At 51.7% G+C, this 13,977-nt stretch overlaps 1 protein-coding gene across 4 annotated transcripts; it reads left to right on the top strand.

Annotated features, from left to right (window-relative positions):
• Positions 1-6,348: 6,348 nt before the first annotated feature.
• Positions 6,349-13,514, top strand: KLHDC8A (kelch domain containing 8A). Of its 4 annotated transcripts, XM_057533737.1 has the most exons (6): positions 6,349-6,528; positions 6,883-7,469; positions 10,186-10,350; positions 10,583-10,798; positions 11,413-11,514; positions 12,404-13,514. In XM_057533737.1, exons 2-6 carry the CDS (start codon positions 7,094-7,096, stop codon positions 12,595-12,597), a joined length of 1,053 nt encoding a protein of 350 aa, XP_057389720.1. In that variant the 5' UTR covers positions 6,349-6,528; positions 6,883-7,093; the 3' UTR covers positions 12,598-13,514. The 4 variants fall into 4 exon arrangements, with proteins under 4 accessions (XP_057389720.1, XP_007182863.1, XP_007182862.1 ...); XM_007182799.3 differs by lacking the exon at positions 6,349-6,528 and having other exon boundaries at positions 6,804-7,469; XM_007182801.2 differs by lacking the exons at positions 6,349-6,528; positions 10,186-10,350 and having other exon boundaries at positions 6,797-7,469.
• Positions 13,515-13,977: the final 463 nt, after the last annotated feature.

The following is a 13,977-nucleotide window of genomic DNA, read 5'->3' as shown; positions in this document are numbered from 1 at the left end:
TTCCTCTTCTTTCTAATTTTACAGACGCCAGAATGGATATGACTCGCCCAGAGGTGCACAGCCCGGTTATGACAAGACAATGGGCTGGAACAAAGGTTTCCTGACTCACAGTCCTGTGTCTTTCCTGTTTCCAGTACCTCCCAGGGGAGGTGACACCATGGTCTCTCACCTCACCTCCTGCTGGTGTTTTAATTTTCTGATGCTCCTGGGCAGGAAATTCTTCCTTTTTTATAACCCAGATCCTCAGGCTTTATTATAAGCCCCATTTCCTCTTACAATTTCCTCAACAAACACAGGGAAGTTGCCAAGGTCTTTCAGAGAAGGTTTCTCTTCCTGCTGTCATTGTCATCTTATGCATTAAACAGAAGAGTATGCACTTCCCAATTCTTTCTTCTAAATCGTGCATTTTGTGAGTCTGAAAATCAAGATGACCACCACCCCCTCCCCGCCCTGCCAATCCCTTACCTGTGATCCATTCTACACTTAGGTAAAATGTCCCAATTTTACCTAAATAGGCAGAAGTTGCTCGCAGGTGGACAGATGCATTTAAAACTGATACCCATTAAGTCCCTCTAGGCTCCAGGCTCTATGCTGTGTGCTCTGTGCTATGTACTATGTACTATGCTATGTGCTATGTGCTCTATGCTATACTCTGGAGTAGGAGGAAGGAGCAAGGTGGGTACTGGAAGGAGTGTGGCTAACTCAACTCTCTAATCAAGGCTGCATGGTCAGGAGGGGAAGCCCTGTTGTCTGAGGCCATCCTGTGGGACCTCAGACTGACACCCTAAGGGTGGCAGTGCCATATGAACAGATGCAGATTATGGTTGTGACTGCTGGCACCTGTGTTGCACCAGCTCCAATCAAGTCCACTTGAGCCCTAAATCCTTCCTCTGGGCTGATGTCAGGACTGGGCAGGGGGGGCTCTAATGAGGCTTTTCCATGTTGGGGGAGGAATCTACCCTTGCCTTGGTCTGCTGGCAGCCTCAGTCCTAATTGGATGAGTCACCTTCCCTCCCCAGTCCCTGAATACCAGAAGCCCAAGCTTCTGGTGAGGAATAAGAATGTGATTATCTAAAGGAGGGGCACCAGCTGTTCTCCAGATCACTATGCTGTTTAGGCTGCAGTGGAAGGAATTCCAGTTAGCTAGGAGGAAATATCCTGTCCAAGACACAGGCCCAGAAATGGTTGGATACAGGAGGGTGTGGGCCCTGGTAAGGTGCCTGCCACGTGAGATTGGCACGTGCTATTCAACACACTGCCTGGAGTATACAGAAAGTCAGAGGTATGGAAACCTGCCGTCACAAAGGGGGGAAAGCTCTACTCTTTATAGAGGACCTATGCCTGCCCAGGAGCCATGCCGGGCATCTCATTCCCCCCATAATGCTAGAAAGTAGATTTTCTTCTTCCCTTTTTCACAGATGAGGAACTGAGTTTCAGGATGTAAACGATTTATTAATTGTCACATAGCCAGGGGGCGGCTGAGCCAGGATTCAGGCGTCTGTCTGATTCCAGTGTCCACACCTTCCCACTGCCCTGCGACTGTGGGGCACTGCAGAGAGAGAACTACACAGGGGAGGTGACCCAGCCTCAGGGGGCTCCGGATGCACCCCTCCCCCAGTGTGGTACCCACAGAGGGAGTTCCATGGTATCCACTGACAGGAGGGTAAACTGTATTTCTGAGGAGGGAGAAAGGAGCTACTGTAGAATTTAATAGCTAAACAACCCCTCTTTCCCCACCCCCACCCCAGTGTGCTCTACACTTGGAATCCCACCAGTCCCTTGAGGCCCTACACACAGATACTCCATCCATAGTCTGCCACACTGGGAATCTGCCTAGTTTACTGGGAAGAGACTGTCACCTCACCACACCCTCAGCTTCCCCAAAACCTACCACAGAGTTCAGTGAAGGCCGGCCCCTGAATAGCTAATAAACTCAATCGATGCTGAGTCAGACTGTGCATTTTCATGTATATAAATTAAGCCTTAATAAACCTAAATTGAGACTTTAAAAAAAAATACTTACTAAGTATTTCTGGGGCTGAGCACCCCTTCAACCAATTTGACTGATGCGTTATCACAATAATTAAGACTCCAAAGTACCAAAGGCTTCATCTTTAGAGGCTTTCATGAACTTTCCTCTCCCCACTTTCCTACCTTTCCAGTACCACCTTGTAACCAAGGCAAAAACTCAAACGCTTTCCAAGAGAGAAGAGAAACCCAGACCCGATGCAACACAAGGTCTTAAAGCAGAATGATTTAGGTTGACATGAGGAAGAACTTCCTGACGGGGAAAGTGGTTACCCACTGGAATGAGCTGGTGAAGAATTAAAGGGGGTCACTGGACTCCCCACCTCTGCTTGGCACTCCACAAGTCCCCAGCTTGGTGCACTCAGCCCAGGCATGGAAACCGCAGGTGACTCAGGGAATCTTAAGTGGCGGTTGCTAGGTTACAAGCTTCCTCAACGTGCATTCAGTGTAAGGACTAAAGGATGTCACCTGGCTGGGAGGAAGAGCTATGGGGGAAGGAGTGGGGGAGATGGAGAAAAGCCAGGACTTCCAAAACAAGGAATTAGGCCATGGCCTGGAAGACATCCTGTTCTTAGTACTTTTCCAAGGGTCTGAGTCCCACAGTCCTCACAGAGGGTGTTGCTTGCAGGACATGAACATTGAGTTAGAATGGGGCCTATTCTGGGGCTGGATTCTAGTCCTTTCCCAGCTATGCTGCCTGGCACAGACAGTATGGCAATGGGGAGAGGACAGTCACTGAAACCTTTGAGGTCTGGGCTCCTTCCTTCACTGTAATTGGACAGAAAGCCACGTGAGAGTAGTGAAGTTTGATGTCCTTAATAATGCACAATTCTTTCATTTGTGATTTAATTATGATAAAGTGAAAGAGCACTGGATTTGGAGTTCACAAACTAGACCCACCCTGAACGGCTCACATGGTCATAAGTCAGTTACTTCATTTCACTAAGTCTCAGAGTCCTCCTCTGTAAAAAAGGGGTGCTAATACCTGCCTGACAACCTTTCCTAGGGTTTTTAAGATTACGAGAAAGTGGGTGTGCGAGGGCTTAGTTTAGCTTGAGTTATGCAAACATAAAGTAGTATGAACTTTATATACCTGCTCACTGAGCTGTCCCAGCTGGGGTGGGTGGAGGCACAAGAAGCCTTGCCTCACTGCTTTGGGAAAAGGCTCCATGGGCAAGAGAGGCTGAAGGTGGACCCTCAACAAGCCCCTCTGAGGAACGCGTATGGCTTTCAATCCTCTTGATCACCCTGTTGTGATTTTGTGAAGACAGTTTAAATTGATGGTTGAGGGTTTGTTCCCTATTCCTCTGGGCAGATTGTGATCTCCAGGAAGAAGAGAAATGTTTGATGTTTCCTGTGAAACTTCATTAATTCAGACCACATTTTTTGGAATTTGTGTTCTTATTGAATAAACAGAACACAAATTTCAGGGAGGGGGAAATTTCCCCCCTTACTCCTCTTGAGTTCTTTTGGCTGGTCTAATAATTAAATTGACAAGATTATCAGGAGGGGAAAAAAACCCAATTTAATTCACATGCACAGAGGTCCCATAGAAATGGGACCCCCGAAGTGCCAAAGCAGGCTGTTTATATATCATTTTTAGGCAAACAATTATTTGTGAAGACGTACCAAAGGGGCTTGCGCTTGGGGTACAGACTAATGAAGTAACAAAATCTGTTTATACAGTTTTCTTAGCCTTGAATTCCCTAACTCTGCTGATAAGTAAGGATGCTTTCTCTCTCCTGGTATGAGGAGGATACTTTCACATGGGAGATTTATTTCCCACTTTGGGGGGAAAGAAGGGGTACAGAGTGTTTTTTTAATATCAAATGTTTTTTCCCACCGGCTGTTTCTCAAGTAACTTTAACTTAAAATAATCAATATGCCATTGTGGTATACCTTGGGGTGGCCTGCTCTGAGCCCCAACACAACTGTCCTCTGTGAAGGTTCTTAGAGGTACTTACTATGTAAGTACAGAGAATTCAAACTAAAAAGCAGTGGAATTTCTAAGCCAAGAACTCAAGATGTTAAGATGGGCCTATGAGCTGTTAAGAGGTACTGTGACCTCTGTTTCTCACAGGAAGTCATTTCTAAGTGAGGGGCAAAATGTTTGCGCTTGTTCTCAGTTTTTCTTTTTCTTGGTTTTGTTGACAGTAGTTGTAGTAGTAATGGTATTCATAGTGATTTACCAGCCCCTTGCTGTGTGTCAGAAGCTGAACTGAACACTTTACAAATATCATCTCATTTTTTTAAAAAATAAATTTATTTATTTATTTTTGGCTGTGTTGGGTCTCCATTGCTGTGCGTGGGCTTCCTCTAGTTGCGACGAGCGGGGGCTACTCTTCGTTGTGGTGCTCGGGCTCTAGGCGTGCGGGCTCCCGTAGTTGTGGCTCATGGGCTCTAGAGAGCAGGCTCAGTAGTTGTGGCGCATGGGTTTAGTTGCTCCACAGCATGTGGGATCTTCCTGGACCAGGGCTCGAACCAGTGTCCCTTGCATTGGCAGGCAGATTCTTTTTTTTTTTTTTAAATAAATTTATTTATTTTTATTTATTTTATTTCTGGCTGCGCTGGGTCTTCGTTGCTGCGCGTGGGCTTTCTCTAGTTGCGGTGGGCGGGGGTGCATGGGCTTCTCACTGCGGTGGCTTCTCTTGCTGCCGAGCACGGGCTCTAGGTGCACAGCCTTCAGTAGTTGTGGCTCGCAGGTTCTAGAGCGCAGGCTCAGTAGTTGTGGTGCACGGGCTTAGTTGCTCCGCGGCATGTGGGATCTTCCCGGACCAAGACTTGAACCCGTGTCCCCTGCATTGGCAGGCAGATTCTTAACCGCTGCACCATCAGGGAAGTCCCCAAAATATCATCTCATTTAATCTTCACAAAAATCTACAAGGATATATCTATACCATGGAATGCTACTCAGAAATAAAAAGGAATGAACTAGTGATACATGCAACAACTTGGATGAATCTCCACAGAATTATGCTGGGAGCAAAAAAAGCCAATACCCAAAGGTTACATACTGTAAGTTTCTGTTTATATAACATTCTTGAAATGACAAAATTATGGAAATGGAGAACAGATTAGTGGTTGCCAGGGGTTGGAGAGAGAGGGGTGAGAGGGAAGAAGGTATGGGTATAAAAAGGCAAAATGTACACCTGAAACTAACACAGTGTTGTAAATCAACTATACTTCAATTAAAAAAAAAAAAAAGGCAACGTGAAGGGTTCTTGTGGTGATGAAAATATTCTAAATCTTGACTGATCAATTTCCATATCCTGGCTATGATATTATTGTACTATATGTTTTGCAAGATGTTACCATTGAGAGAAATTGGGTAAAAGGTGTTATTTCTTACAACTGCATGTGAATCCACGATTTATCTCAAAATACAAAGTTTAATCTAAATCAAATAAGGAAACTGAGCCTCGGAGTAGTTAAATAATTTCAGAGCCAGAATTCAAACCCAGGTCTGTCAGACTCCCAAGCCTGAGCATTTCAACACTTGGCTCTATTCAAGGGAACCATGTGGGAGGACCCCACAAGCCTGCAGTTCATCACACCAGGTGGCTCACTGGTGTCATGGGCAATTTTTTTACTGGGGACTACTGTCCTGATAAGGCCATTACAGAATGGCTTGAAAGAATTATTTGGCAAGACCTGTGGGTTGGTGCTGAGGGCCAAGATTTGATAACCAGGTTTTCCCTTCCTAAGGTGTGATGTGGGAGGGACCACTCACGTGTTTGCGTTTCCACTTTTGTCTCTGGCTGTGTGTCCACATAACTGTGCACTTTCTGTCAGTTTCTCCGTGGATATGACCATTTCCGGGTGGAGGGTGAGGTGATGTGTAAATTATGCATCTGTACGCAGGTCGGTGTGTACATTGTTCGGATGCACTCGTGTCAGGTCTGCGTGCGTCACACCCACATAACTTGCTTCTATTAGGTTAAACCATTTGATAATACCTCCCCCAAAGCAAAGCCGACTATTGAGCCAGGCTGTCACGAACTGGGTCTGTGTACTGTAGATAAACTGGGTAATTGGACTCTCCGCCTCCTCATCCAAAACAAACACAAACCGCCCACCCCCACACTGGAGGGAGTCTAGTCCCCGTCATCTGGGTACTTGGCTCTAGTGCCCCGCTTTCCCTGAACAGTAGGCAAGGTGAGCGTCTCCCGCCGGGCCCTTTCCCTCCCCAGCAGGCCGGGCGCCGCCAGGGCTTCTGTAAAGAGGTCAGGGCTCGCTTCGCCGCGGGCGCACGCGGGTTCCTGCACAGGTGTGGCGGCTGATGGTGGGGATGTGCGTGGAGCAGGCTCGCCGGCCTCCCCGCACCCCACCCTCCGGCGGCGGTTCCGCTTCTCCTTCCTGCTGCTCATTTATTCTCCTCTTCTGCGTGTGACAGCGGTGTGCGGACCGGGGAGGACAGAGCGCCCTCTCCCCTGCTCCCCGCGCCGCTCTCGGGTAATGCGCTGCCTGCGCCTCGCCGCCGCACTCCTCTGGCCTGGCTGTGTAAGTGGCGCGGGGGCAGGGACAGGAGTTGGCGGGGAGGAAGAGCCGGGGGAGGCAGGCGGCGGCGCCGAACGGTGTTAACTCCTTGCTTCGCCGGGAGGCAGCCTGGCACCCTGAACCCCGGAACGCCCCCGGCCCCGGACGCGTTCCACGCGTTCCACGGGTTTCCGACCAGCTGGCTGGGAGCGGCGGGGGACAAAGCGGTGCGGGTTTGATGCCGCCGCGGGGTGGCGCCCTCGCCGCCGCGTCTTCCCTTGAAAGTTGGCGGGGGGTTGGGAGCCCGCTCGCCCGCCCACGCCAGGAGGCCCGGGCGCCGGGCCCGGCTGCCCTTGATTCGCCCCATTCCTCCCGCAGGGCCAGGCTCGGACGCCGCCGGACCGCTGAGTCTTGAGGGACAGTGAAGCGCTGGCCGGCGTCGGGGCCCTTGCCGGGGGTCGGGCGGGAGCCGGCGAACAGGAGCGAGATGGAGGCGGCGAGAGGGGGCGCGGAGTAGCCGGCGGACCCCTGGCTCGCACCTCCCCCGGCGCTCCGCGGGGGCGCGGCGGGCGGGGCCCCCGGGGCTGCCATGGAGGTGCCCAACGTCAAGGACTTCCAGTGGAAGCGCCTGGCGCCACTGCCCAGCCGCCGGGTCTACTGCTCCCTGCTGGAAACCGGGGGGCAGGTCTATGCCATCGGGGGATGTGACGACAACGGCGTCCCCGTGGACTGCTTTGAGGTCTACTCCCCCGAGGCCGACCAGTGGACCGACCTGCGCCCCCTGCCCACAGCCCGGGCCGGGGTGGCTGTCACCGCCCTGGGGAAGCGGATCATGGTGATCGGGGGTGTGGGCACCAGTCAGCTGCCTCTGAAGGTCGTGGAGATGTACAACATCGATGAGGGCAAGTGGAAGAAGAGGAGCATGCTGCGCGAGGCCGCCATGGGCATTTCTGTCACGGCCAAAGGCGAGTGGGGCCAGGGCTGAGGGCGGGCAGAGAGACGGGAGTGGGGGGCCACGGGGAAAGGGATGGAAGCCAACACTGAGTTGGAGGCCACTATCACACTCCTGATCCCCAGTTGATCTTTACAATGGACACTAAAACTAGAGACCCGCTGGCCTTATTTTACAGATGGGAAAATTGAGACTCAGCAAGTGAAGCGTCTAGTAAATCCATATGATGCCAGAGCTCCACTCCACCCCACCAGGTTCCTCCCAGCAAGCTGGGCAGGCCGGGCCAGAGGGGAGAGCCAAATGGGGTTAGTGCAATGTCCCTGTACATCCCTTCATTCAGCAGAATGATTGGGCCTTCCACCCACAGCACCAAATCCCCTGAAATCTTCCTTGCAAGCGCCACCACCTCCAGACAATTATTTGGGGTCCTGGGGATGTTCATGCCATCCTCGTACCATCACCAGGCCCCACTGGGAGGGCTTTGGGACCTGATTCCAGGACCTTCTCCCCACCATCTGCCTCCTAATCTCAGAGACACTGATGAGTGGACACCAGAATGTTCCTGAGGGTCGTGCTTCTGTGGCATCTTGCCCAGGTTCACTAGGTTCTCAGGGCATGCATGTGCTGATCACATAGCTTTGATTCTCATTTTGCTTTTTCCAAGCCCATCATTTCTTTCTTTTCAGGCCTGGTACAGCCCAGAGCACAGAGGGGGCTCTGAAAGCTCTTTTGCTAAAACACACAGGGTTTTATGGAAAATGGCCCAGCAGGAGTTAGGAGACCCCAAGTGCAGATCAGACAGGCTTAGTGGGATGCAACCTTCCCTTCTTCTCTTGCAAAACCATTTCAGCTGCCTGTCAGGTCTACTGTAGATCAGAAACCAGTATTTCTTGAGCACCTGCTCTGTCTCTGGCACAGTTCTAGGTCACAGGGAAGAAGGAAAGAGGCAGAAGATCTGATCCCTGCCTTTAGGAGCCCGGGTCTTACCAATGAAGGTCAGAGAGAGAAACTCTTAACTCAAAATCCCTGAGGGCAGAGTAGCCAATGCGGCCTCCTGAATTCCCAGTAAGAAAGATGGAAGGCACGGAGGCCCATGGGGAAATAGAGAGGGAAAGGGTAGTCCTTTATCTGCAGATCTCAATAAGTGGGGCTGAATGATTAAGAACCAACATTTATTGAGTCCTTACCATAGGTGCCTTATAGGTATTAACCCCTTTGACCCTCACAACCTGTCTGATGAGGTAAGTGCTATTATTATCCTCATTTTAGAGAGAAGCAATGTGAGGCCCAGAGAGGTTAAGTAACTTGCCCAAGGTTACGCAGCTAGCAGGTGATGGTCGAGTCTGTGCCCTTAACTATGGCATTGAATGGGTTCAATAGTTAGTTTACTAAGAATTTACATGCCTGTGTGCCATGCTTTCTAGCAGCTGCTGGGGCCACAGATTAACAAATCTCAAGAACCTAACAATCTATTGAAAGAAGAAACATACAAAGGTTATTTCAGTAACGTGTGGCAAGTAGGGTGATGCAGGTGCCACAGGAGGTCCTGAGCCGCCGCTCTCAGCCCAGCCTTGCAGTTCAGGGACACCCAGGTGACTCTGAAAGGATGAGTAAGAATTGGGTGCAGGAATGGTAATGTGGTCTGGATGTGAGGGTTCCCAGCTGGAGGTGTCCGGGTGAAAACAGGAATAGAAGAGGCGGAGTTTGTGTAAGGTAAATTTCTCATTAGCAGGCCCCATCTCCCAGCCACAGGCTAGGGTTGGGATTTTTTTCCCTCTCTTTAGTAAGATTGGAAAGTAGAAAGAAGTAGTACTCATCCCTGCAATCCCCTTGAAGAATGAAAGTCTCATAGAGCCAGAAGCGGGGAGGACTGGCTACTAGGAGACAGAATCCCGGGTAGGGGTGAGTCCCTGGGTAAAAAGAGGGCCCTGGGGGTAGGGCTGTGTCCTTAACAGGCTGCGTGAGGTACTGGGGTGAGGCCCAGGGAAACATGGAGGCGTTGCCTATCCTCTCTGCTGCGCTGTGTCACCTGCAGCCAAGAGCAGTAGAGAGTGGGGGGGAACTCACTTCTCTGGGCAGGGCTTCTTATAGGGGCCAGTTTTCTCTCCTCCAAAGCCTCTCCCTCATTCACCCCTAGCCCATTCAGTGCAGGGTGCCTCCTGGAGCCCAGAGCTTTCCTGTGCATGAAGGAGGATAGCCTTCTCCTATCCGGACAAAGAAAGAGACGGCAGCAGGCCAGTGTCCCACAAGGCCAATAACAGCAGGGCTGACCTCATTTCCAAAGGCTCCTGCTAGGTCTAGAGAGTTCTGATCTGGGAGTGCCTGGGGAAGAGGCCACTATTGGAGGGTATCAGAGGAATACCCCTCCTCTTTGGCATCCCTCTGGCTGCCCAGGAAGGAAGAGAATGGAGGGGATAAGACCTGCAAAGTGTTGTCCAGGCCTAGACTCCACTGCAGTCTACCTCTGTGCAAGTATTTCGGGTTTAACCAAGGGCCAGACACCAAGGGAGGCTAAGGCATGTAGGCCTGACATGGCTTCAAGAAGACCCAGGCTTGACTGTGGCAGGAACTTTTAATGGTGCCACCAACCCATTCTCGGGCAGAGCGGTGGTTGGGACCTGGCCGGGCTTCAGTGCTTGTGTTCCAGGGGTTAACAGAGCCTGGCCATGGTAGGAGCTGAGTACAATGGGCCTGTCTCATAGTGTCTGTTGTATGGCCTTTCTCCTTAGATTACCGAGTGTACGCGGCAGGCGGGATGGGCCTGGACCTCCGTCCACACAACCACCTCCAACACTATGACATGCTCAAGGACATGTGGGTGTCTCTAGCACCCATGCCCACCCCGAGATATGCTGCCACCTCATTCTTGCGAGGTTCCAAGATCTATGTGATGGGTAAGGACAGGTTGTCTGGCCCACGTCTGGCCCTTCTTCCCTCCCCCGGGTCAGTTCCGGTTGGAAGCAGTGCCTGTGTGCTGAGCATCTCCTGGGCACTGGGGGTTAATCATGCTGCCCCACCCCTCAGGGAGCTTCCTATATGATCTGATAACAGTCAGAAGGGGAAACCCAGCCCCAGTCCTCAGGGACTTACTCTTCTGCCCAACCTTTGCCCTACTCTGGCCTCCAGGGGGACGACAGTCCAAGTACGCGGTCAACGCCTTCGAGGTCTTTGACATCGAGACTCGCTCCTGGACCAAGTTCCCCAACATTCCCTGCAAGCGGGCCTTCTCCAGCTTTGTGACCCTAGATGACCGCTTGTACAGCCTGGGTGGCCTGCGGCAGGGTCGGCTCTACCAGCAGCCCAAGTTCCTCCGGACAATGGACGTGTTCGACATGGAACAGGGTAAGCTGGGCACCAGTCCCCGGCTGCGCACCTCCCTTCTGGCTGAATCCCCCACCTTACCCCCATCCCATCCATCCACCCAGGCTCACTTACCCAGCTGGGTGAGCCTTTCAGAGTCTGAACACCCTTCTCCATTCAAGGCTACTCTTGGGATCAAATTCTTTCATCTGTACAGGGTTCCCTTTGATTGGTTGGTTGGTTGTTTTTATCAAAGCCTTTTCCACCTATTGTCCATTCTTACAACATCCAGCCAGAGTCAGGTGAGGAAGGGCTTTTTCCTGTTTTTTACTCGTGGAAAAACAGAAGGATCCTGACTCTGACACTCTCTGCCTCTAGTCAGCCTCCTTTCCAGCTTAAAGCCCGTGAGAACAGAGGTAGAACAAGGTGATTTGTCATAAGAGATTATGGTTCCTTGGATTGCAGCAAGCATGAGAGAGGGTAGAGTGTCATTTCAGACAGCAGGAGACATTGTATATGCACTGAGCACACAGGGTAGATGGAGTGGAGATGCTGCCTTGGGTGAGAGCAGTTTGGGACTCATGTGTATTTGGAGGGGCGGGTGGTCAGCATCTGATTCTCTCTGTGTATCTCCTGCCATCATGCATGGCCTGTAGGGGGATGGCTGAAGATGGAGCGCTCATTCTTCCTTAAGAAGCGGCGGGCAGACTTTGTGGCCGGCTCTCTGAGTGGACGGGTCATAGTGGCTGGAGGACTTGGTAAGGATAGATCTTCCGGGCTGGCACTGTGGTTCTGGTGCTTGGACTCTAGGCACTCTGCATGAGCAGGAGAGGGTGCTGGCTCCTTGCACACCGCCTGCCTACTGCTTTACTCCAAAGAATTTCAAAGCACTCCCCTCCTCCCAGCCTAGATGTCATGTCTCCATGGACAGGCCTCAGTTGCTGTCTATCTGTCCTCTTACACAGGAGAAACTGAGGCCCAGAGAGCATAAGGGACATACTGATAACCATGTGACACAGGCTTGCCAAGCACAGGTCCCTGGGGCCCTATCCAGGAATGACTGGAGGTGAAAGTGTGGCAGGAATTGGCCTTGGTCCTCTTTCTCTTCTCCCTGGATACCCAGCTCTGTCACGGAGTAGAAAAGCAGTCTGATCAAATCAGTTATTCTAATGAATTCAGGATTTGCTGTATAAGACCTCCCAGAGATTAGGGTATTTTGAAGGCGGGACCCCAACATCAACAGGGGAGAGACAGATGGGCAGCAGAGCTTCCAGGAACCCAGAGTTTACTCAGTGTGGACAGACACCCTATTTACCCACACAGGAAAGCAGCTTGATGTAAGCTAGACCATGTGAGCAGCTTTCTTAGTAAAGGGCAGAAGAGAGGCAGTAGTGTCTAGAAACTTCTGGTAAAAGCAGGCGGTGGGGAAAGAAAGTTACTCTTGAGATGAAAAGACAGAGAAGGCAGGAAGAACAAAGCAGCTGTTTGACAAAAGGGTGGGGAAGGAGCAATTCTGTAGCCAAGGAAGTTGAGGTTGATTGGCTTCTGCTTGTGCTTCCAGAGGCGGGGAGCCAGATGGGGGGACTTCCCCGGGGCAGATAGGTGACTGGACTCCTTTGTAAGGTCCGGTTCCCTTGGCACTTTCAGGGAACCAACCCACTGTCCTGGAGACGGCAGAGGCGTTCCACCCGGGGAAAAACAAGTGGGAGGTCCTCCCCGCCATGCCCACGCCCCGCTGTGCCTGCTCCAGCATCGTTGTCAAGAACTGCCTCCTGGCCGTGGGGGGTGTCAACCAGGGTCTGAGCGATGCGGTGGAAGCCCTGTGTGTCTCTGACTCCTAGCTGGCTCTGGGCCCAGCCATCGTGTCCTGGACCGGATCACCCCACTCTGGACAAGAGGAATGATCTCATCAAAGTAGTTTGGGCTGCTTCCCCGGATGCCAGCTCCTGTCAGCAGCCAGTGGGGTTAGGCCCTAGGGCTCTAAATGACCTCCCCACCTCCAAACCCTACCAATCCGAGAAAACTGTAAGAAGTCTCGATGACTCTGCCATCCCCCTTCCCCTGTTGGAGCTCAGGTGACCTCTGGGGAGAGCCCTCACTTACTGCTCAGGCAGAGAAAGGTAGGTAGCAGGAGTATATGCTACCTCTCTTCCTGTGGGTTTACCTCTCCCATCTCCAGGATAGGGGGTAGGCAGGGCAGTTCTGACCCAGAGGATAGCTACTTGTAGCTGTCCTTTCCCTGGATCTGCGCTAGTCTGAAGGTCTCTTGGGATGGAAGATGGAGAAGGGTTGCAGGGGTCCCAACCCCTCTTCTCTCCATTTGTCTACATCCCTTCCCCCTTTGGTGACCAACTGTGGGCCTGCCCTGGACCTCATCTACTCAGCAAGAATTGGCCCTGAAGCTGGAGGCGGCTGACTTGGAAGGGAAGTCGGGTTCACGTGCACTGGTCCAGGTCAGAAGCCCTGGCCAGGAAGGACCCATGCCTCTCGGGGTCCTGATGGGAATGTAATGATGGGACTGGAGCAGACTCCCAGCCCAGGGTCTGCTCCCCACTCTTCTCCTCACTTCATTTCTCCTTCGGTCACCCCTCCCCACCAGAGGCACCAGAGGCACCCCTCCCCTTTGTCACTGACAGCCCCAGAGTGTTTCTGTGTGAAACCTTATTTACACTGTGGCATCAAAATCCACAAAGGATGGATTAATTGCACTCTGGTTAACAGCAGCAGCACAATGATTAAAATCTATATTCCTATCTTCTCTGGCACCCTGATGCAGGGGCGGGGTGGACGGTGTCTTGATATGCGGAGGGGACCGCATGAAACAGTCCCTCTGACATTCTCAGGCTAAATGGGGCCCCAAGGGACCACTTGTTCTTGGCTGTTCCCTCTGAGGAGGTTCCACCTTCAAACCACCCTGCCCCGACCAGTCACCTCACTCCTAGGAAAACAGCACACTTTCCTCTCCTGAGCGTTGATGCCCACAGGCGTGTTGGGAAAAGGCTGCACTCATTAACTGACTTCTTCGTTGGGTTACTCCTGTGACTGGCCTCAGTTCATTCAGCTCGAGCTCATTTCTGTCTTGCCCACAGTAGAAAGGTAATTGCTCACTGATGTAAAAACGTGAAGGACATGCCTCCTTTTAGCTGGTATAGCTGCTTTCTAATTCCAAGTTATTTTTAAAAGCTGTGCTAACACGGGGGATACAAAGATGAAAAAAATAC

The sequence above is a fragment of the Balaenoptera acutorostrata genome, chromosome 1, assembly GCF_949987535.1.
Source record: "Balaenoptera acutorostrata chromosome 1, mBalAcu1.1, whole genome shotgun sequence".
In the NCBI taxonomy this organism is placed as follows: domain Eukaryota; kingdom Metazoa; phylum Chordata; class Mammalia; order Artiodactyla; family Balaenopteridae; genus Balaenoptera; species Balaenoptera acutorostrata.
This window is presented reverse-complemented; position numbering and strand designations above follow the sequence as displayed.

Bases quoted from the DNA above. Each gene is read 5' to 3' on its own strand.
- KLHDC8A (XM_057533737.1), top strand. From the start codon at position 7,094: ATGGAGGTGCCCAACGTCAAGGACTTCCAGTGGAAGCGCCTGGCGCCA. The intron at 10,351-10,582 runs GTAAGGACAGGT...TCTGGCCTCCAG, and splicing joins TTCCAAGATCTATGTGATGG to GGGGACGACAGTCCAAGTAC. The intron at 11,515-12,403 runs GTAAGGATAGAT...TGGCACTTTCAG, and splicing joins CATAGTGGCTGGAGGACTTG to GGAACCAACCCACTGTCCTG.